Raw genomic sequence first — 22,443 nt, 5'->3', positions numbered from 1 at the left:
TGTACAAATATGATGGCTTTAGGCTTTTTTTGACAAAAGATAAATTAAGAAGTGTACAGTAAGTCCCAGACTTACCAGCGAGCTTGTTATGAGAGGATGCTCCTAACTTGGATTTGTTTGTCAGCCGACAAAGTGAAACACAGCACTCCTGTGAAAGTTCGCAGCTGGAATGTTCCTCATTCGGGGACTTACCAGGCTGACTTTCTTTTTTTGTTTTACTCTAACCAAAAAATATAATAATAATAATAATCAAAATAATCACATTATTCCACGATGCAGGGAAAAGTATATCGGCAACCACTGTTTGTAAAGCGCTTTCTCCACTCGAAGCCACAGAGTTCAACAGATTCATAACCCCTGATCCTCACGACAGCCCTACAAAGTAAACAGTGCTATCCTTTCATCACAGAGGCATGAAATTAATATTCTTTGGTCTCACCAAGATACTTCAAATGCACACTTCCCTAGCAAAATCCACAAGGAGTGATTCCAAGCACTAACAGTGGGAGGTGCCAGCCCTGGCTACATCTCTAATTAACTACACAAGAGAGGAATCACTCTACACTCTCAGGCCTTGATTTTCAAGGGTTTAAGCCAGGAGCGGTGACACACACCTATGATCCCAGCACTCAGGAGGCTGAGGCAGGAAGATCGCCAGCTTGGGCTACCTAATGAGACCCTGTCACAAAACAACAAAAAGAAAAACAAGAGCCAAAGTGATACTTAGTAATAATTCCCGCCCTTCTTACCACACAGCTGTTTGCAATAACATGAGTGTCACATAGTACTCAGAGAGGAGAATTCGTATGAAAAGTTTTCTTAGTTTTCTTGCGGTTGAATGACTTCTAAGGAAAACTGTAACTGCACCGATGAAGTAATAGTTCAACACACAACAGAAAGAAACAATACTTTAAAATTTTCAACTGCTGCTCTCCCCCAAAAAACTGTTTCCCATAGAGTTACCCAAATTGTACTGTTCTGCCCTCATGATTTCTACAGTGTAAAATAAATGATTATCAGTTTAAGCTAACATGTCTTAGGATGATTTGGTACACAGAAATGTTCAAAACGGCATGGAAGAATTTTTCTTATTGACTTTTTTTAGAATTCTTTACATTAGTGAAGTTCACAGTTTGCCTATTTGTTTGCTTTATTTGGGGGGGGTGTTTTGTTTTGTTTTGTTTTTGAGATAGGGTTTTGCTGTATGTTTAACATGGCCTTAAACTTACTATAGCCCAGGATGGCCTGAAATTCACCAAAATCCTTCTGTCTCAGCCTCCTGAGTGCTGAGATTACAGGCATGTACAGCCATGCCCAGTTTGTTTATTTTCTTAACATATATTTTAAAAAAGAAGACAAAAAGTCAAAACATGTTTCAAATTAGTTTGAAAGTTTCAAGTGAAAACGTATAGCCTACAGACCAAAACTAAACTTTAAACAGTATGTATGTATACAGAGTGTGCAAATTAGGAATGCCTCAGATCAAGGGAGAGTTTGTCAAAGGGCAGAATTTGGCTCTGTGTTTACAAATTGCAGCCTACACGGGCACGCACAGTGCCAATAAGGAATCTAAAACAAGGAATCTATAAAAGTCACTGCCAGACTTTCCAACCTGCCCTCACAGGCTTCAGACCAGGGCAGACAAATTATTTCCCTAAAAGCCCAGAGAGCAAATATGTTAGGGTTCTCGCATTGCAAGATCCCTGTAGCAGCTCAGTGACTGTGCCCTTACAGTCACAAGCGATTAGAGCCAATGCTATCTATGGATGTGGCTGTACCCAGATAAACCGCACCCACAAAAGCAGAAAGCAGTGCGGTTCTTTTATTAACCACACGGGGGACTGTCACTCAGAGGCAGGGTGTTTGTTAGCCTCTTGTATGTGAAGCCCTGGGTTCCATCATCTTGCTTAAAAAACAATCAGAGCCTGGAAATCATTAATGGGTGATGGACCTACACCCTGGGTCTCCAGAGGTACCCCTCGTCACACTTGTGCCAAAACCACATCCAGGGGGCTGGGGATTTAGCTCAGCGGCATAAGCGCCTGCCTTGCAAGCAGGCAGTCATGAGTTTGATCCCTGGTACCGATAAAAACGAAAAAGACAAAAAAAAAAAAAAAAAAAAAAAAAAAAAAAAAAAACCACATCCAGAATCTTTAGTTATTTGGAGGGTTACAGCACACAAGAGACTTTGTCAATATCTATAAAACATTGTGAATCCCTCTGTCCTGAAAAATCCACCTGGCTCCAACATTTCACAGCTGTTTACAGAAATCAAATATTAACATTAGGTTTTTGTTTTTGTTTTTATCGGTACTGGGGATTGAACTCACAACTACCTGCTTGCAAGGCAGGCGCTTATGCCACTAAGCTAAATCCCCAGCCCAATATTAACATTAGGTTTGGTGGTGCACAGCTGTCATCCAGCACTTGGGAGGCTGAGGCAGGAGGACTGCTTCGAGTTTGAGACCAGCCTGAACTGCATAATGAGAAGCTGTCCATAAAACCAAAAGGAAATTGAATATTCATTGTAGCTGTCTGCTTTCACAGAAACAGCTGTGCAAACTCTCCTCTCCTTTTTCTGCACTTTGCCTATGATTAGGCTTTTTGTTTTTTCTGGTACCAAAGATCAAACTCATGACCTCACGCTTGCTAAGCAGGCACTTGTGCCACTGAATTCCCAGTCCTTGATTAGGCTTTTTGACTCAAGCAGAGCTCTGTCTTCCCTCTTTCTTAGCTGTAGGAGGCAAAAATGATGAAAAAGATGTAACAGAACCTATTCCAAGCAAATCCAATGGTTCCGTGTTTGGTTCCACACCCTCACTGAATTGCAGGCCTCTCTGCAAATCTGATAAAGTCGCTGCATGGAAAAGCATATAAAAATCATGCTTAAGCTTACAGCAGTCGTAAACCTTCTAGAGCAGAGCTGGCAGGCACATAGCAGCCAGCATTGGTAACAGTTGGTCTTTCCTAAACTAGAACCTGAGTCTTCAGCCCCAATTGCAGTGTGGGTTTTGTTGTTGTTTTTGAGAGGGTCTCACCATGCTGGTCAGGCTGGACTTGCGCTCACTTTGTAGCCCAGGCTGGCCTCAAACTTGCTATGATCCTCCTGCCTCAGCCTCACAAGTCTGTGTGGGTATGGGCTGCAGCGTGGACACTGGGCCCTGAAAGGTTCACGATCGCCGCTCCAGGGCTTACTCACAGGTTACCAGGCCTATGAGTGCAGGCCTTCCCTTGCTCTCTGTTTTCTCTTTTTTACTTTTCCTTCCCAGCTACAGTCCTCTCTGTCCCTAATTCTGCCTCCCTCAGCAGTTTCTTCATGCAGTACAGAGCTTGGAACAGAACCATGGACAGAACCTGGGCTGGGGATCCCAGAGGGATCACGGGTTTGTTCTGGCTTCCCTGTCTTGGGAGAAAAAGAACCCCAGACACAGAAAGTACCACAATGTCGGAGAGGGAAAGTGGCCACCTGTTTGGGGCGTTGGTATCAAAAAGAAAGGTAAAGTTCCAGGGCCTGAAACTGTGTCTGAAGTTTACCACCAGGTCTGTGTCAGCCAGGGTTTCCAAGAACCTTTATCGGTACCGATTATTGCTGCATACTACATTTTCCCGGGATAAATTACAATTCCACACCTGGTGTTTGCTTTGTGGGAAATAAACTCTGTAAGCAGAGCGGACATATCCACATAGGTATTTTACCCTTCAATTTTAGTATCCTCAGGATCATGGAAGAGATTATTTTTTTCTATTATCTTTTGCTTATATTCTTGCTTTTTAAATTCTTCAAATCTTAAGAAGCAGAGGAAGAACCAAAGGAGGAAAATGAGATAGTCATTTGTTCCTTTATTTCACAAATAACAAACCCCTGCAAGAGAGGAGGCGCTGTGCAAGATATCAATCCCAGCTTTCTGGAGGCTGAGGCAGGAGGATTGCTGCAAGTTCGAGGCCAGCCTGGGCTACAAAGTGAGTTCAAGGCCAGCCTTAACTGCAGAGATCCTGTTCCCAAAAAACAAACAAGCAAACAAACAATCAAGTCTCCACTTTCGGAGAGCTTTCATCCTGACCAGAAGCAAAAGAAATAAAGCACCAGCCGTGACCAGGTAGTGGAGTGTGGAGAGCAGGTTGTGGTTTTAAGTAAGTCCGAGAGATCTGTTACTTACGGGGACCTTCGGGAGACACTCAGCATGCCAACACACTCAGCATGCTCAAGGACCTGGGTTCCACATCCTGTGCCTCCACACGCACTGAGAAAGCGGATCAGGCAGCGTCATCGCTGCAATTAGATCCCCTTCTTTCCCTTTTACCCACTTTTGTGCCACCTGCTTCCCACAGCGTGCTTCCTTCCTGTCCTCCAGAACCTGCCTGGAAGAAACCAGGCTGGGCTTGCTGTACAGAGCTGGAACAAGAAGCTATAAGGCAGGGCGTGGTGATGCACACCTGTCATCCCAGCACTTGGGAGGCTGAGGCTGGAAGATCGTTGAGAGTTCGAGGCCAGCCTGGGCTACCAAGTGAGCTCAAGGCTGCATAGGGAGTCCTTGTCCCAACAAGACCAAAAAAAAAAAAAAAAAAAAGCAACAGCTTTGGACCCCTGCCGAGGCTTCCAGGTTCACCTTTCTGGCGCTTTTATTCTAAACAAACCAATTTCACGCCCACGACTCCCAGCCTGGCTCGGCCCGTCCGCAGGCTGCACGAACTCTCCGCAGTCTCTCCCTTCGACGTGCCGTCCCTGCTCCCAGGCGTCCAACATTGGAGCTGGAGAAAGAGGTGCCTCGCCCTAGTATCGCGGACTTCCAGGGACGCCCAGGCCCGGCGGCACGAGCGCGGCGGAGGAGCTCGGAGGACCTCGGAACAGTTCGGTAGGTATCGGCCTCGGCCTCGGCCCCGATCGGCGTCGGCCATATCTTCGGAGCATGCGCAATGGGCGCCCGTCGGGCCTCCAAGGCCTTCACGCCGCGCGGGCTGGGACGGGGTGACCCACGGCGGGGCACGGAGCGCGGTGTCAGGGAGGGCGGAGGCGGTGGCTCCACCGCCGACTGGGTCCCAGCACAAGCGCGCGGGAGGGGACGAGGCCCCGGGAGCGACGCCAGGACCGGAAGCGTCTCGCGCCCCCGCCCTCCGCCGTGACGAATCTGCGGCGCAGGGAGCAGCGCCTCGCGCGGGGGCCGTCAGAGGGAGCCGCGGGGCCTTACGAAAAAAGGCCAAGGCGCCCGCGAGCCCAGCGGCCCGCGCCCCCGCCGCCTGCCCGCTGTCCGCGGCCCGGGCCGCCGCGTCGCCGCGCGTGGAAAGTGCGGACGCGAACCTGACGCGAGGGGCGGGGCGAGCGCGGGACAAAGGACGCGGACCCGGAGCGGCGGCCGCGGCGGCCCGCGGGTGAGTGACGGCGGGACCACTGCCGGCTGGAAAGAGGAGCGGCCTGCGGGACGCGGGCTGCGGGGTGCGCGGCCTCCTAAGGCCCCGGCGCCGCCCGGGCCTGCGCGCTGCGGCCTGGAGCCTGGGGTGGACCGGGACCCCGCGCATCCCGAACCCCGCACCCCGCGCGGGCCGCCAGCTCGGGAGGCCCGGGGAAGGGGAGCTGTGCCCCCACAACTAGGCCCGGAGAGCGCCCTGGGGACCCGGCGGGGCTTGGAGCGCGGATTCGAGGCACCCACGAGTGGCGGCCCGGGTGGGCGACCCCAGCGCGGGGCACTTCCGGGCCGGGCGGCCTGCAGCCGAGCCCCGCGGCTTCCCAACACCCGGTTTATCGTCTCTAAAGTGGGGCCGCAGCGTAGGTGTCGGTGGGTGACAGGTGGCGGGGTCGGGCTGAGCCAGATCGTGCCCTGAGCGCGGCGGCATCCGGTCCCAGGTAACTAAGTCTGCACTGGACGCGTCCGGAGCTCTCGAGCTGGGCACCGGGGACGGGTCCGCAGTGGACGATCGGGCAGCCCGGGAGAGCAGGCGCGGGAAACGACGACCCATCAAGTGCGCTGTCCCGGGAGCTCCGAGCTGTTTTCATCTGGACTCCCGCCCCTAGCAAGGCCTACCGGATGTCGACAGCTCCCTGGAGAAAACAAACTCACTCCACACTAGTGTTTTTATTATTCCTGGCTCTGGGATGCTCCTTAGAATGCAAAGCAGAAGCAGAAGAGCATGTTTGTTGACATAAACGTTGGGTTAAAATACTTAAGGGATTGCAGAAGTGTGTTTGCCTTCTTTCTAAAAAGTAAGGAATTTTTGTCTCTTGCCACCTTAGCTTTGGTGATGAGTATGAATTTAAGGAGCTGGTTCTCATGTGTACCATGCTGCCAGCTGGTGCTACTAGGACCAGATTTATTAACTCAGCTCACCAGTGTCGGGAACATGGTAATAAATGCCGGTTCCCTGACATTTACAAATTCCAAGAAAGACTACTGTAGATCTTTGCAAACTAAATAGGAATACAGGTAATAAGGGATCAGTAAGCTGCCCAGGTAATTTATCACAAAAGTGACGCGGAGGAACTTTGAAATGAGCTGGAAAAGGAAGGATAAGAGTTCTCCAGATAGCCTCAAAATGTATTCCCAGCACTTCCGAAGCCGTTTACCGGTTCTAATAGAAGGTGAGGTTCATTGTCAAAACCAGTTATGTTTTGCTGTGTTTAATAAAATAAAGCACTGAAATTGTTATCCCAAAAGCAAGATAGAGCTATTGCCCAGGGAGTAGCTGTCAGTGTCTGGTAGGCCTTGTTGGGGTCACTCTGATAATACATCACATTCTATTGTCATTATTTTTTTATCAGTCTGAGTAAATGTTTACATGGCATCTGCAAAATGTTTTCCATATAAGATGTAGCACTGTGATCATGAGCAAAAGCCTAAAAATACATTTCTAATATTACTCTAAATATCCCCAGTAATTTGTTAAGTCATTCAGTTCTGATCAACCAAATGACCTATAAGAACTAGTTAAAATATGCAAAAGGCTTGATTTATGAGCAGAAAACAGTGAAGTAATTTTACTCATTTAGTTAAACTACCCTATTCTTTAGGAAACCATTCTTTTATGCTTGCTGAGTTTTGATTCTCTTTTTTTTCCCTTTTTTTCCTTTTTTTTATTTTAGTGTCTCAGATTCATTCTTAAGGAACTGAGAACTTAATCTTCCAAAATGTCAAGTAAGTTTCAATTTTTCTATTTATCAATCTGTGTTAATAAGAGACTAATGCCCTAGCAAATGGGAATTCCAAATACTCTCATTTTTTTTTTCTTCAAAACAGGACCATTGGTAGTTTTGTTGCATAGTATTATATCTCAGTTGTTTACAAGAAGTTATTTATTTTCTTTCAAACAGAAAGACCATCTTATGCCCCACCTCCCACCCCAGCTCCTGCAACAGTAAGTTTTAATTTTCTTGTTAATGTAATAGCCAAAAACCCAGATGTCTTCCAGTGACAGTCACGCAATCATCACAGCCACAGGATGACAAATTACAGCAAAAAAAAAAAAAAAAAAAAACAGCACTTCCTACTAAATAAAATAACTGCATCTTACCTTGAACCAACCCCAACATTTTAAAACAACATACTGTGAAGTTCCAGCCTCCTGTATCTGCCTGCTTTTTTCTCAGTGGGAAATAAGTGCCAAGTTGATCACTTCTCTGTTAATCTTCACTGTTGGTGTTGATACCGAGTGAAAGCTCATTCTGGCATTTTTTTTTTAATTTTGTTTTTAAACCTAACCTTCACCTGGTTATATTTTTCACTCCTACCTTGTATATATGTAAATTTTATATTGAACAATAAAATTTGTAGTTGTAGAATTATAGTCATTGTAAATATTTTCAAGCTGTTCAAGTAAGGGTTTCCTTATCTGTGGGTGAGAGCTTGCTATTTTGTTCCAGCCCATCAGGTACTTTTATGTATTTCAAAGTGTTTCAGTAATAGTTGTGAATTGGCTTTTTTCACCCAGCTTGACCAGCATGGAAAATAATTGCCCAACCCACAAATCAGATTGAAAGAAACAGTTAGGCCTTGCCAAAATGACTTCCTTAAAGGTTTTTATGGGATTTTTTTTTTTTTTGTTTAGTTCATTTTTTAAAAACGCTGCTAAACAGACCATATCCTACAAAAATCAATACTTTAATAGCTGTTAGGGCTGCCTTCTGTACCCCCTACCACCTAAATTTCAGGCTAGTCGACTTCATATTACTAAGTAGGTCCTTGTTTCTGTTTTCGACACTAGATAACTAGACTTATTTGCTAACCGTCAGACACATGTTTTAATTTCATTTATCAATAATTTGTTTTTCCTTAGAGATACTGTATAACATGTTTTCAGGTGAATTTCATTTAATACACTCTTTAAAATTCATTCCAGTAGACCTTAAGGTCCTCAGCTTGGTTTGTTTTCTTCTTTAGCTCCATCTGCGTGGCTCCCCTAGTGACCTCCAAACGGTAACCAAGTCCCCCATTTGGGACCGTTATAACTTTTCCACTTCTTTAGCCCCTGTGGTGCGCCCATTGTTGCCTCCAGTTGGGCAGATTCGCACTGTCTTCCCAGGGACCAACTTGCCCTGGTTGAGATTAAAACATTTCAGAAACCACATAGCCCCTTCCAGCTTCTCATATTAGAAAGGAATTTTTTTTCGTCTTTTTTAGTCACATTTCTGTATCATAATTTCGCACTAAAACACAGAACAGAGAAGACTAGGAAGGAGAATGCCTGCCAGAATAGGTGCCGGGTGGATTACTCCCCTCCTTTTTTTTTCTTTTTTGTTCCATTACTTCTGCCACCACTGCCATCGTCACCTCCTCCACCACCCAGCTGTACCACTCCAAGTAACATACATTTCTTGTGTGCCTTTGATACCTCATCTGTGTTTTGCCTACCTAAATATGCTTAATTTGCGTCTTCCTATTGTATAGGCTAGAAATTGATCAGTTGTCTTTTCTCTTAAAAGTGCTGTCTGCTTGAAATGTCTTTTGGACCTTAAGATATATAGATACATAGATATATAGATACATATAGCAGCATGTTCTCAGAAATTGTATTTATTGTGTAACAGCTTAATGGGGATGTGTTAAATGTATATACAATTCAGGACTGTTAATTGCATGTAAATGAAATTACTGTCAATTATTTTCAGTGCGTTCCATTAGGTAAAATTACTCTACTTTTAATTCCCTTTGCTACATTCTTTTTGTGCACTTTGCCCTGATTTTCATGAACGTTGGATGTCCTTACATTATCCACAAGGCCACTGTTAGATAAGAGCCCATTTGTGATTATAGCAACATATAATTCACAGAAACCAAGAATCGTGTTGCTGCAGCGAGCAGTCGTGTTTTGGAAGGGTGAGAGGGAGCTAGGTGGAAAAGAACGCTCAAGTCTACCGACTAGAAAAGCAGGTCCTGGCAGGGCTAGATGAAGAAACTGCTCTGTGACCTGTGAAAAGTGGATCAAAGAAGAGGTGGGAAGAAAGTGTATAAAATAAGAGTGGCTGGGTTAAAAAGACCAGAGAGGGCCCCAGAAGGAACTCCACGCATTTCTTCCAAGTCTTTGTTTTGAAATCATGTATGTGACATCCATTGACTCCAACACACATTTCTTTCTATTGAGGACTCCTAGCCTCCTGGTTTGAGTCTTTTCTCATCCGTCACATTGTATGAAACGATTTAGGGCTGTCTTTTGAAAAGCAGGTTCATTTCTTGTTTTTATTTGATGACTACATTGGTGGCATCCACATAGCTGTCAAATAAGTCATGTTTCATTTTGCATGTAGTGTTTTCAGACTTTTAGCATATTACACTGGAAGCTTTCTGACCTCAGACGTCATATATCGCAAAGTTACTGTCCTACTACTGACCATAGACTACCCCAGAATACTTCAGTGTATTGCCAACCTTAAAAAACAAGCCACACGCACTCACATTCACAGATCTCCCCAGCCCCTGCGAAAAGGAGGAGGGAAAAAAAACCACTTATAGACTGATTTCTCAACAAAAGAAAAAATGTAGTTTCCTCAATGAAGAAAAAAAAACCTATTACAACACATCATTGCTTGTTGAAATTCAGGTTGCTTTTGCATGCCATATGCAGATCATTTTCATTTCTGTGTTCTCCTCGTTTGAGCTCATTTCTCATTCGTGTTTTTGTCTCATTTGTTTCCATCAGCAAATGCCCAGCACACCAGGGTTTGTGGGATACAATCCATACAGTCATCTCGCCTACAACAACTACAGGCTGGGAGGGAACCCCGGCACCAACAGCCGGGTCACGGTAGGAGAATCAACTATTACACCTCCAGCAAACCACTGGGATGAACCGGAGATGCCTCCAGAGTTAGGGCCTTTCGAATCATAAGCACAGCCATTGGAAAAACCTAAGTCTGGCTTTTCAAGCATTTAAACATCCATTGTACTGTCTTAGACTGGAAAAAAAGATTTGGCTATGTATACAGAAGAAAAACTCTATTCTGCTTGGTGGTTAGAAGGGATGAAGCCTTGGGCACCTACTGCTTTTCCTGTGGGTAGTGCACAAGCTGAGAGTTTCTGACGGTTTAAATATCATTTCCGAAGTGAAGAGCATCTTTCCTGTTTCTAAGGGGACTGCCATGAGGCACAAGGAAAGGCTTGGCTTTCAGAGCTGGCCTTTTCAGGACTAGGAAGAGTTGGGCTGGCCGGCCAATCTGAATTATGCCACACAGTTATTTGTCTTTTGGATTTAATAGTTGACCTTCTAACCAAGTCTTACTTCTCCCCAGTTGAAAATGAAAATGTCGCTACAAAGAATTATAGTATAAAAATGGATAAAATTAATTTGAAGCGTCAGACTAGATATGTACAACCAGAAAAACATTTCTAGTCCGTACTGCCAGATGTTTCATAATCAAAATTGGATGGTATACTTTAAAGTTTTTATTTTAGAATTATCCTAAACTCCAAGGAAATTGAGGTAACAAATGAAAATAAATCCAAAAGTCAAATGCCTAGCTGCACTAGAATGTGGTTTGGTGAAAATATATACAACCCAGAATGGCTGTAGACTTTTTAACACCTGGTTTTTGTGTGCTGTGTTTATAAATAATAAATAAGTGCCTTCGATTAACGCAACTTGGGAAAACCCTCTCACCCTGTAGTCAGCACACACAGCTAAAGCTCGTAGCTATCAAATTGTGTCTATCTTGGTAAGCACACTGCTTAACTTGATAGGTTCTGTTTGTCTAAAGTTTTCATCGTTCTGCATAATTCGTACCTCATGAGCATACCGAGTTTTCTGTGCCATGCATATTTCATGGTATCTGGGGAAACCTGCCACAGCGTGGTGGTGTATGCATTTCAGAATGCATACGGGTTTATGTGCATCAGTACGTGTTTCCCCGGCCTAAGTGTGTTGCTTCACAAGTGTGGGGGGCAGGTTACCCAGCAATAAAAAGCGCCTCAGCTCAAACTGAGCAGAACCACTTTCGGGTCACCCAGTTAATGCCTTCACTTCTCACGGGCAGTCCATGAGCTGCTTAATCGCATAGCTCTATACAGTCAGCTCTTGATTATCTGTGTTGAGGGGCTGGGAATGGAAACTGCGCTCCTGGATAACTTGGCTTCGGGGTGTATGCGTGTGAGTATGAGCGTTTTCCTCTTCGTGGGGTTTCCTGCTGCTGTGGTGGGCTCCTCCTCCCTTTCCCCTTTCCACCCTATCTGGAGCACACCAAGTGCAGTGAGCAGGGCAGTCTAGGGGAGACTGGCCCCAGGGTGTTCTGTGTTTGGGTTCTTTGCAGTGGTTTTCTCTCTCTTACTGTCCCCTGAGCTCGGCTTGACGTGTCGTCAGAGCCACTGTAAACCTCTGAGCTGTTGGGGTTCCAGGTTCTGAGTCTCAGTCTCACTGTAAGATGAGCCCTGTTACGCATTATGTGGGGCCAGTGTAGTCCTGCTGGCGGTGCTGTCTGAGGAAGCCTGAGCAGGAGCTTGGATGGTTTTCAGAAAAATAAACATTTTATGTTGCAGCCAGGTGACAGTCTAGGGACCAAGTGTGACAGCCGCATGTTGCAGTTCCTTCTCCGTCAGTTCTTCACTTGATGAATACGGTGCCCCTAAGTACAGGTGTCCTAAGGGATCAGCCTGTTTGCCTACCTCAATGAAAAGTCTCTCTTGGGAAAACCCTTGAGTGAGACCTCACAGAGCAAAGAGGTAGGGAGCCGAGAAGGCACAGCCCAGGGCAGGCCCTGTCCAACTCCACAGCCTCACTCAGAGGGCTCATTGTAGACAGGTGCAGTGATTGGTTTTCTCCCCGACTTGCTGCAAATTGGGTGCAGAAAATCAAGATGAGGAGGAGTGGAGGGTAAAACTGGACTTCTGATCACAGCAGAGAAAGCAGCTTTAGGGCTGGAGATTCGGCTCAGTGGCTCAGCACCTGCCTGCAAGCACGAGGTCCTGAGTTCAGGTCTTGCTCCTACAGAGAAAGTGGCTTGGGAGGGAAACTCAGCCCCTCCTGGAGCAGACCTGGCCACAGCTTCTCAGGGTCAGGGGCTGTGTGGGAAGTTCGCCTGCTAGGCACCCTCATGCTCCTGTCAAGGGTGGGGATGCTGCAGACACCTGTCTGAGCTATAACTCAGTGACACCCCCAGCATCGTCTGGCTTATTGTTCTGGATGTGGGGTGGGGGGCATTGCCTTTAGTTTTTGCGGTTGTAAATTACTGGTCAGTCATGAAACTGTGACCTCAGTATGTAGTGATTTGTGTCCCTTCTTTTGGAGAAAAAAGGGGAAATAAGCACATTAATGCTATAAAATGTGATTCTTTTTTTTTTTTTTTTTTGGACACAGTCTCACCCTGTGATTCAGACTGGCCTTGAAAACCTTGCAATCTTCCTGCCTCAGCCTCCTGAGTGCTGGGATGACAGGTGTGCCACTGTGCCCCACTATAAAGTGTGATTTTGGGGGAAATAGGGCTGTATTCTGCTTTTAAAGTGTTTAAATTTGTACCTAAAACTTAAGCACATAAACATTTTAGAATTCTTTACCTCTTAGTTTTTTTAAAACCTAGTTCACAGTGGTCAGCCACCTGTAGCTGGGGCCCACGCTGTGGCATCATGGAGGTCAGTACAGGGCCTGCATGGAGTCTGCTTTCCCAGCACTTCTCTCAAACGTTGGTGACCTCCTGCTGTGATTCGATGGCATCCACTGGCCCTGTTGGACTTGCCCTTTCCTAGGAGACCGGGACCTGGTGCAGGCTCCCTTCGCCCGCCACAGGCTAGGAGTGGGGAGAGGATGCTGTTCCCGTATGGCCACCAGGACTCTGGGGAGGAGTAGAGGTGTTTCCCAGTGTTTGTAGACTGCAGTGGAAGGGGAGTGCACGCTGGTCCCCGAGTCCCAGCCTAGGAGAGTGACGTGAGGAACCTGGACCTGGCCACAGTAGCTGCAGAGGGAAGGGGGCAGTCACCTCCGTCCTCTTTCGAGGGGACCTGGTGCCTTGTCTTTTGATTTTCTTGCCACGGGTCCCTCCTGGAGTGTGGAAGGCACAGAGCTCGAGGCAGCCAGGGACTGGAAGGGCCCAGAAGGCAGACACTGTCTCATGTCCCCTGTCCCTTGTCCCCTACCTGGAGCCAAGGGACTGATTCTTCCCCCGTCGTGGTCCCTTCCTTATTTTCTCTTACCCACTTTCTCCTCACCTTTTTAAGAGGTGTTTTAGGGTCTCCTCCTGTTTCCTGTCTCTTTCCAGTGCATCCCGTCTTTCCTTTTTTGTCTTTTTCAAAGCCAAAGCTGTGTGACGGGCTCACCGAGCCCTGCCTGCAGCTGTGTCCCAGGGGCTACGTGACAGGCAGAGCCTGGGGCAGGTCACTACTGAGAGTGCCGTGGAGTGCGCTCCCCAGCGTGGGCGTGTGAGTGTGCGAGGGTGGTGGGGTCGCGCTGCACATAATCAAGGGTTGACTGTATGTGGAGCGCAGCTGATGCCCTGTCCCTGGCCCGGGCGCGGTGCTTCCGTGACTCTGCGTCTGTCCTTGCAGCCAGGTGTCAGAGCAGAGGTGGTAAACCGCCCCACAGACCCCAAAGCCGCGTGCTGAGAGTCGCTTTCCTGTGGTGTGAACGTTTCTGAATTCACAGTGCTAGCTGTTTTCCATGGAGGAAATATAAGAGTCTTGGTCTCGAGGACGCGTAGAAGAAAGACGCGATAGGATGTTTTAAGGGACTCTTTGAGGCTGCTGCCGGAGAGCTTGCAGTGGAGTAACGAACTTGTTTCACTCTCTCGTAGGCATCCTCTGGTATTACGATTCCAAAGCCCCCCAAGCCACCAGATAAGCCGCTGATGCCCTACATGAGGTACAGCAGAAAGGTAGGCGCCGGTGAGGGCCGGGACCCTGCAGACGGCAGCGCTCCGGTGCGGGAGGCACACGGCCCCAGCAAAGGGAGAGGGGAGGCTCCGGGGCACTAAGGGGTGCTGCGCCCTGCGGGTTGGGGACAGCCTGGAAACAGTAGCTGTGTGGTAGCTCCCACCTCCTAACTGCTCCTGGAATTTTCCAGATCTGTTTGGCAATGAATCTATGATACACAAAACACATAGCCAATGTCTTTATTAAAAGGAAGAGGCCTTTAACCACTGTTTTAAAAGTTGTTAAATGTCGGTCCTCACGTTGCTTGTGTATTTGGCAGTACGATGGAGAATTATGTTACGCTGTCAAGTGTTTTCCCAAACCCCTTGAACTTACCAACTGTAGCCTGTCTGCTGACCTTGTTTCAAGAGTGTGCATATAGTCCCAGCGCTGGGGAGGCCGAGGCAGGAGGGTAACGTCAGCCTGAGTGTTCAGGGCCAGCCTGGACAACATAGAGAGGTCCGGTCTCAAGCAAACAGTCCAGGCACATGGAGGCAGAATGGGGTCAGCTAGCTCCTGCTCACCTTGAAGCCAGCCGAGGAGAAATCCGATGTCCCCCTGCTGCTACATCTAGAAATTTCTGTTAAGTATCTGTGAATGTCCACATGCTGAGCAGCGGTACTGAAGTTTCACCTGTTTCCTTTGAAGGTCTGGGACCAAGTAAAGGCTTCCAACCCTGACCTGAAGTTGTGGGAGATCGGCAAGATCATTGGTGGCATGTGGCGAGATCTCACTGATGAAGAGAAACAAGAGTATTTAAACGAATACGAGGCAGAAAAGGTAGGGTGGGGCCACGGGGTGGCAGGAGTCAAGTGGGAAGGGCCTCTGCGTGAACGTTATCAGGAAACCTGAGACCCCCTCCGAAAGCCAAGGCCGCACTGCCACTGCTATGTACACAGGGTCCCAGTCCCGGGACAGTCGAGGCGGGGCGCAGTGCTGACGCCTGCCGCCAACCTTGGGTTTCAGATAGAGTACAATGAATCTATGAAGGCCTATCACAACTCCCCCGCATATCTGGCCTACATCAACGCCAAGAGCCGCGCTGAGGCGGCGCTGGAGGAGGAGAGCCGGCAGAGGCAGTCGCGCATGGAGAAGGGCGAGCCCTACATGAGCATCCAGCCCGCAGAGGATCCCGACGGTGAGCGGGGCGCCTCCACCTCCTTCCTCCTTCCTCCCCCTCCTCCTGCTTCCTCCTCCCTCCTCTTCTCCCTCCTCCCCCTCTCTTTTCCCTCCTCCCCTAAGAGCACAAGGCTACACTTTGGCTGTTTCATAAGTAGAAAAGCACAGGCCAGTGCATTTGAGCATCGTGAGATTTGTATGTGACTTTCCCATGAGAGAAAGACATTGTTTTCATTCAAGAAAGTGGTGAAAACTGGTTTAGCAGACGTCATTTCATTCTCGGGCCCTCTGGGAACATATACCCCGGCTCCCAGAGTGCAGGAGCGCGGATCCTCACAGTGAGCCGGGAGTCCCCAGCAGCCACACCAAGGAGGAGCAGCCACACTGCCAGCCTGTTCTCTGCACTGCTGTGGTGCGGGAAAGGTGGGGGCTGAGCGGGGCTTGGAAGGGACACAGGAGATGTTCGGGGTGGCTCTGAAGGAGGAGCCCGTCCTTAAAGATGTGAATAAATTGTGGGTTAGAAGAGGGAAAAGTGAACATGCTGTAGGAGTGGCCGAGATGCAGAAGAGTGCTCTGGTTAACAGTGGGACGGGACGGACCAGCGCAGCGAGGAGTTCAGGAGGAGAAGCATAGGGAGCAGCAGGGCCAGCAGCACTGCAGTCTCTGCGTGTGCAGGCGCAGGCTCCTCTGTGGTAACCGGGATGGGAGAGGTGCACAGACTGGAAGGAGGATGCAGTCCTGCAGCACAGGCCCGTGCCATGGCCACTGTTAGCCGGGAGCTTTCCAGGCGTGAGGATAATACTGTTAATCCCAGCACTCTGGAGGCTGAAACAGGAGGACCCCAAGGTCAAGACCAGCCTAGGCGATTCAGTATCTTAGCAAGGCCTTGCCTTAAATTTTTTTTAAAAAAAAAAACGGTATAGATCAGTGTGAAGACCTTTGGTTCAATCCCTAAAACTACCAAAATAATTTTTAAAAAGTGTGAAATTGTAAAGGAATGAAGAGACTGACTAAGAAACGGGCTCGGACTGTACCTGGGGTGTTGTTAAGAGAGGCCCTTCTGTCAGCTGGTTACAAAGGGGCAGCCAGGTGCCAGCATCAGGGTGACTTTGGGTCCTGAGCTTCCTCCAGGCCGGGGCTCTGCAGAGCAGGGCTCAGACGCACCCCCTTTTCCTGAGGATCCTTAAGAGACCCCCATTTGAGAGTGCAGTCACCTGGGGACAGTAAGAAGGCGGCAACACGTCGTTACCAAGTACGCAAAGCACGTGGGGAAACCGAGGGCAGTGGTGGAGCAGAGGGCAAGGTTGCAAACCCTGGTGCAGACACTCACGTGCACTGCTCCCGACTGTGTGAGAGGACAAAAACAGGGAGTATGTGGGAATCCCAGATTCCTCCTTCCTGTAAAATTACTCCCAGTCTTCCTGGCACTTTAATCTAGTGAAATGTCGGTGCTGCCTGGGGACCTGAGTCCTGCCGGAGGGCATCAATTTTGCAAACAGGAAGATCACACATCTCAAACGCTGCCCCAGCACACATGTCATGCCATTCAGGGTTGCTGAGCACTTCAGGCCTCTGCCGGGCACGTGGCGTTCTCAGAATCACAGTCACACCCCCACCCCCAATTCTAAAGTCAACCCCCAGGAGTGCATCCTGCCCTTGGCTGGCTCCACTAGGAGCCACCATGCCCATTGATTTCTCGCTGTCATTGGGCATGCCTGCTTGCGGTGCCGCCATGCCGCTCATCTCATCCATTCCAGATTACGACGATGGCTTTTCCATGAAGCACACGGCCACCGCCCGATTCCAGAGAAACCACCGCCTCATCAGCGAAATTCTCAGTGAGAGCGTGGTGCCTGACGTCCGCTCCGTTGTCACCACAGCAAGAATGCAGGTCCTCAAGCGCCAGGTCCAGTCCCTCATGGTCCACCAGGTAGGGCATCCAGCACTGATGGCGGGAAAGCATGCCTGGGAGGCCGGGGAGGCGCTGTGGGGTATCTTAGTATGTTTGTTGTGAGCAGTGGCGACAGCCTTGTCACTGAGGGTGCGTCAGGACCAAGTGCCCCTCAGCTGTTCCACTAAGCCCCTTTCCCTGCAGAGCCACCCAGAACAGCACTCTTGTCAGGCACAGCTACCCGTGTGTGTCCCGAGCTGCGTTTTTGAGATTGTGGCTGCGCTAGGAGCGCGTGATCTCAGTTAAAAGCGCACTTGCCGGTGTGGATTAAGGCTGCTGTGCTGTCTGACGCTGGCTGCAGGGCAGCTGAGTGGTGCTGAGATCTGACCATGTGTCTTACAGCGGAAGCTGGAGGCCGAGCTCCTCCAAATAGAGGAGCGACACCAGGAAAAGAAGAGGAAGTTTCTGGAGAGCACGGACTCGTTCAACAACGAGCTGAAACGGGTACCGACCTGCACCCCACCCCAGGCCTGTTACCTGCACTATCCATGTCCTTTCTCCTGAGCAGCGTTTTTATTTCTCCTGCTCACTTTGAAGCAGAGTCAGGTCCACTGTCCAACCTGTAACACTTCCACTTTATTAAAGTATTCCCAGTTTTTGGAAAAATTACAAATAAGTTTTAAATGTAATACCATGTATACATGGCCAGGCCCATATGTGCTAGAGAACTCAAACTTTTTAAACTCCTGTATGGCCATTAGTTATTTTTTCTTTACTAGAGTTCACTCATCAGACTGTTTGAATTCGGCTGGCACCATGTGTGACACCTGGCGTGTGGTACCAGAAATACAGCTCAGAAGCTATGTGTTCAGTGCTGGCTCCTGGCACTGCCTCACCACCCACCCTGTGACCTCACTGTCATGTCCCAGTTCCCGGGGCCACTTCCTGGTCCTGCCCACACCACTACCACCACCCCACCTCCACCCCCCTTCTGTGTGTGTGTATGCGCGCACACGCACGTGCTGTGGGTGAGAAGACCTACCTGGGAGCGCCCCTCTGGTCTGGAGCGCTCAGGCGAGAGCGTGGCTGAGGTCAGCGTCTCCTTTGTTTCCCACCCTCAGCTGTGCGGGCTGAAGGTGGAGGTGGACATGGAGAAGATCGCCGCAGAGATCGCCCAGGCGGAGGAGCAGGCCCGCAAGCGGCAGGAGGAGCGGGAGAAGGAGGTGGCCGAGCAGGCAGAGCGAGGCCAGGGCAGCCTAGCCCCCGAGGAGGAGCAGGCAGCCAGCAAAGCTGAAGAGAAGAAGGATGAGGAGGGCGTCCCGATGGAGACGGGTAGGTGGGGCCTCGGGCCGCCCTCTTGGTGCCCGTCCAGCCCCTGGAGTGAGGCTGTTGCTGAGCTGGGCTCCTCTATGGGAGCCTCACCCCCCTCCCTCTGGGCACTGGTGCCAAACACCACGGTGTTAGCATTCCCTGTTCTGTGTTACTCTTCGGGGCGTAAGAGTGGAGCTCAGGCAGGCTCCACTCCCTGGCTGGCCCCGCTCAGGGCTTACCTGCTGCAGGTGCCCTCCCCAGCAGGCCTGGTGGGGACAGCGTGACTCCCAGATGGCTCTGGCAGCAGAGCCGCCAGCTTGGCCTGGTGCACTGTCCTTACCACAGCAGACGTGGCTGCCTGCAGGCCACAGCAGCACAGCCCAGTGGGCTGGCTAAGGGCCCTGAAGGCCGCCCGCCCTGTCCCAGATGTGCCCTCCAAGGTGGGTGGCGGGCATTCCATGTGCGAAGGACTGAGGCCAAGGGTGATGGTCAGTGACAGCCATGGGTGGCACACTGGCCCTGCCGTGGTTCCTCAGCTTGAGACTCAGCACCCCAGGTTCAGACCCTCGGTGCTGAGTGCCGTCGCCGGAGCCTGCCCATCTCCATGAGCTCTGCTGCCCCACGTTTGCAGGCCCAACTCCTTTTCTGTGGTGGAAGCGAGAACTTGAAAGTGCAGCCCCAGCCTTCGTGGTTCCAAAGCCCAAGCAGTGCCCTCCGCCCTGCTCTGCCTCTGTGCCCGGCTCTGAAGGCCCCAGGGGGGCCCCAGGAGAAGCTGGGTGCTCTTAGGTTCTCATAGGAAGCAACCCAGCGTGACTTTCAGCAGAGATCCCAGAATTGTGACTCCATGTTGTTTCCACACCTGCTTTTTCTCAGCTAATCCAGAGTACTGCAAGAGAGCGGTCTCAACAGAAATAGACTCTAAGTCATATGTATAATTACAGCTTTTTTGCTAGTAACATTAAGTTAGGTGGAATAAGTGAAATTAGTTTTAGTATTTTGTTTAATGTGGTATATCCTAAATATTCACCATGTTAGCTTTTTTTTTTTTTTTTTTTTTTTTTTTTTTTTTTTTTTGGCTTTTCGAGATAGTCTCTATAGTCTATGCAATTCAGGCTGGGCTTGAGTTCACTTTGTAGCCTGGGCTGGCCTCAAACTCACAGCAGTCCTCCTGCCCTAGCCTCCCTAGTGCTATGTGACAGGTGTGCACCATCAAGGCCAGCTAATCAACACTTTTAAATGACTAGTCTTTTGTTTTCTCAAGTCTTTGACATCCTTTGTGTATAGTATCCTTGTAGCACATCTCAGTTCAGCAGCTAAATTTTCCCGGAAAGGTTTGGTCTGTGTTTAAGTTTGAGAAACTTAGAGCCAAGAAGTAGCTTTGCATACCCTGGACCTTCCCAGGTGCGTGTAAAGGTTCCCCAGTCTCCACAGTCACTGCTGGCGTCGCTTGGTCACGTGGCTGGCCAGTGGCTGCCCTGGGCCACAGCATGGCTGTGTGCTGTGAGCACAGGGTCGGTGTGTCCCTTGGAACTGACAGTGACCTGCATGTGGTTGCAGAGGAGACGCACCTGGAAGAGGCCACAGAGAGCCAGCAAAATGGCGAGGCAGGCACATCCACGCCCGAGGACAAGGAGAGCGGCCAGGAGGGCGTGGACAGCCTGGCGGAGGAGGGGACCAGCGACAGCAGCACCGGCTCGGAGAGCAACGGCGCCACCGTGGAGGAGCCCCCCACAGACCCCCTCCCGGATGATGAGAAGAAGGCATGAATGTCACCTTGGTTAGGGTCCTAACGCTTTTTTAAATGAAAAAACAAAGTTTTCCGGTTTTAACGGTGTTCCGTGGTCCGTGTATTAATTTTTGTCTTGTCCGTGTCACACCTCGCACCACCAAAGGCTTCCCGTCCCCGCGCTGTGAGGACGTGCTGCCCTGTGGTCTCTCGCCTGGCCGGTGGCCGAGGGCCCTGAGTCCAGGCCAGGGTGCCTGCCTGTCCCACTCACTCGGTGCTGCCCAAAGCCATAGCTTTAAACTGGCCCAGCCCAGCCAGGCCGGGCTCCCTGTCCCCTACCGTGTGTGTGTTCCCCTCCCTCTGGTGGCGTCACCCTCCCGCGCCATGCCCCAGGTGGAACTGGCCCAGATGCAGACTCGGGGTCTGTCCCTGGCGCAGGAGCTCCAGGAACACAGCTCGCACACACTGTGGCCCGTGCCCTGCTCTGTTTCATCCTGGATGCACCTGATAACTTCATCCCCATTGTATGGGGAGGGGAGGGTGTTTCTTTTACCCAGGTTTTCCAAAGAGAGTAGATGACAGGTGTCCTGAGGAGTGGGGCTTTTCAGAACGGACTAAAGAGCTGCAGAACAAGGAGCCCACTGCCGAAGAAAAGCAGCTGCGAACTCGGTTCGTCCGTGTGAAACTGTCTTACAGTTCTCAAAACACGCAAACCTCAAGGCTCAGGCCCTTAGGTCAGAGCCGACCTTTTTGATAAAAACTCAATAAAGTCTTGAGACTAGACGTGAGATAGTTTGTAATGTGTGTGCCTCCTGAAGACTAGAGTAGATTTGTACTGCAAAGTGGTCTGACAGTCTATGTTTCTTAAAGGTCCAAACGTAATAAATAGAGAAAACAAAGCGAATGGTCTCAGTGTTTTCAGTGCGTTGTGTGTTTGTAAGCAGGACGGGCACATGGCTTTGTCTCTGAGCCGGTGAGGGGGCGGACCAACCACAGGGCGTATGGGGAATTTGCAGCTCACCCTATCTTCCCAAAACATCTGATGCTGCCATCACAGATCCACGTGTTAACATGACAGTCCCATTACGTGTAGAGGTTGGGGAGGGAAGGTTTACATATCAGCACAGTGCTGATAAAACCTCACACCATCGTAGTAAAAACAAGCTGAGATTACAAAGAGGGAATGGTGTACCTGGCCTGCCTGGCTGGACCCTTGTGCACATGGTGCTGTTAGTGACTGACCCTGTCCAGTCCTGAGAGGAGCAGAAGGGGCCTGGGGCTGGGCGGAACACACCCTGTTACCTCCTTCCCAGTTCGCTGTAATCTGAGAAGACAAATAGGTCCGTTTCTGAGAACCTGCACCAGCTCTGCCCTGGCACGTGGGCAGCCTCTGGGGGGCAGAGCTGTGAGGCAGCGGGTGGAAGTGGTGAAGGGACGTTGGTTACTGCAGTGCCAAAGTCTCAGGACAGGGGGCCTTCCCTGGCTGAGCTGGCCCAGCTGGTGCTGGGGAAGCAACTTAGGTGGAGTCTAGCCCGAGCCTGCCTGGGCTGTGTGGGCACAGCTGTCACTGGAGGACCCCGTAGATCAGACGGGACAGGACAGCGTTTAATCTCGGGATGATGCAGTTAGAAGCCTCCTTTCTTGGACGGCTGCACACAAACGTGGATGGCTCTTAGTCTGAAAAGGATTTGATAAAGGCCTTTGATGTTTTTTTCTCTTTATACCTCCCACAGGTCCTGGGCAAGTAGCTTCAACCCTGGGCCTGTTTTCAACTCTCAAATGGATTGAGCAACTTCTGTGATTTTTAGTGCCTTTGAATGGGAATGCACAAATGGAGGTTTTACATTTTATTGATTTTTAACAAATCGGACAAGGGAATCCTCTTACGGTCCTTCCGTTTTCTCCCGGAAATTTCAAATTCCTAACTTTACCCAAGGGTCATCCACCTGCCCCTGTCCCCCACCGTTTATCTTTTTATTTATTTGTTTGTTCGTTTATATGTACCAGGAATCAAACTCACAACCAGGAGTTTGCCAGGCAGGTGCTGTGGTGCTGAGCTGTATCCCCAGGCCCCCCTTACGTTT

General features: G+C 49.7%; 1 protein-coding gene across 3 annotated transcripts; it reads left to right on the top strand.

Moving 5' to 3' along the window:
- The first annotated feature begins 5,226 nt into the window (after window positions 1–5,226).
- Window positions 5,227–21,258, top strand: Smarce1 (SWI/SNF related, matrix associated, actin dependent regulator of chromatin, subfamily e, member 1). 3 transcript variants are annotated; one of them, XM_063251513.1, is made up of 11 exons: window positions 5,227–5,367; window positions 7,073–7,124; window positions 7,301–7,344; window positions 10,123–10,227; window positions 14,195–14,275; window positions 14,961–15,092; window positions 15,279–15,450; window positions 17,189–17,361; window positions 17,725–17,826; window positions 18,444–18,654; window positions 20,191–21,258. In XM_063251513.1, exons 2-11 carry the CDS (start codon window positions 7,118–7,120, stop codon window positions 20,397–20,399), a joined length of 1,236 nt encoding a protein of 411 aa, XP_063107583.1. In that variant the 5' UTR covers window positions 5,227–5,367; window positions 7,073–7,117; the 3' UTR covers window positions 20,400–21,258. The 3 variants fall into 3 exon arrangements, with proteins under 3 accessions (XP_063107583.1, XP_063107584.1, XP_063107585.1); XM_063251514.1 differs by lacking the exon at window positions 10,123–10,227; XM_063251515.1 differs by lacking the exons at window positions 7,301–7,344; window positions 10,123–10,227.
- Window positions 21,259–22,443: the final 1,185 nt, after the last annotated feature.

This window comes from Cavia porcellus, unplaced genomic scaffold (genome assembly GCF_034190915.1).
Source record: "Cavia porcellus strain 051 isolate PalLab524CR breed Dunkin Hartley unplaced genomic scaffold, mCavPor4.1 scaffold_6, whole genome shotgun sequence".
NCBI classification, from domain to species: domain Eukaryota; kingdom Metazoa; phylum Chordata; class Mammalia; order Rodentia; family Caviidae; genus Cavia; species Cavia porcellus.
The sequence above is the reverse complement of the archived record's forward strand: the minus strand, read 5'-3'. Positions and strand labels throughout refer to the sequence as shown.

Coding starts and splice junctions, on each gene's coding strand:
- Smarce1 (XM_063251513.1), top strand. Junction 10,228..14,194: donor GCACCAACAGCCGGGTCACG/GTAGGAGAATCA, acceptor ACTCTCTCGTAG/GCATCCTCTGGTATTACGAT. Junction 17,827..18,443: donor TCAACAACGAGCTGAAACGG/GTACCGACCTGC, acceptor TCCCACCCTCAG/CTGTGCGGGCTGAAGGTGGA.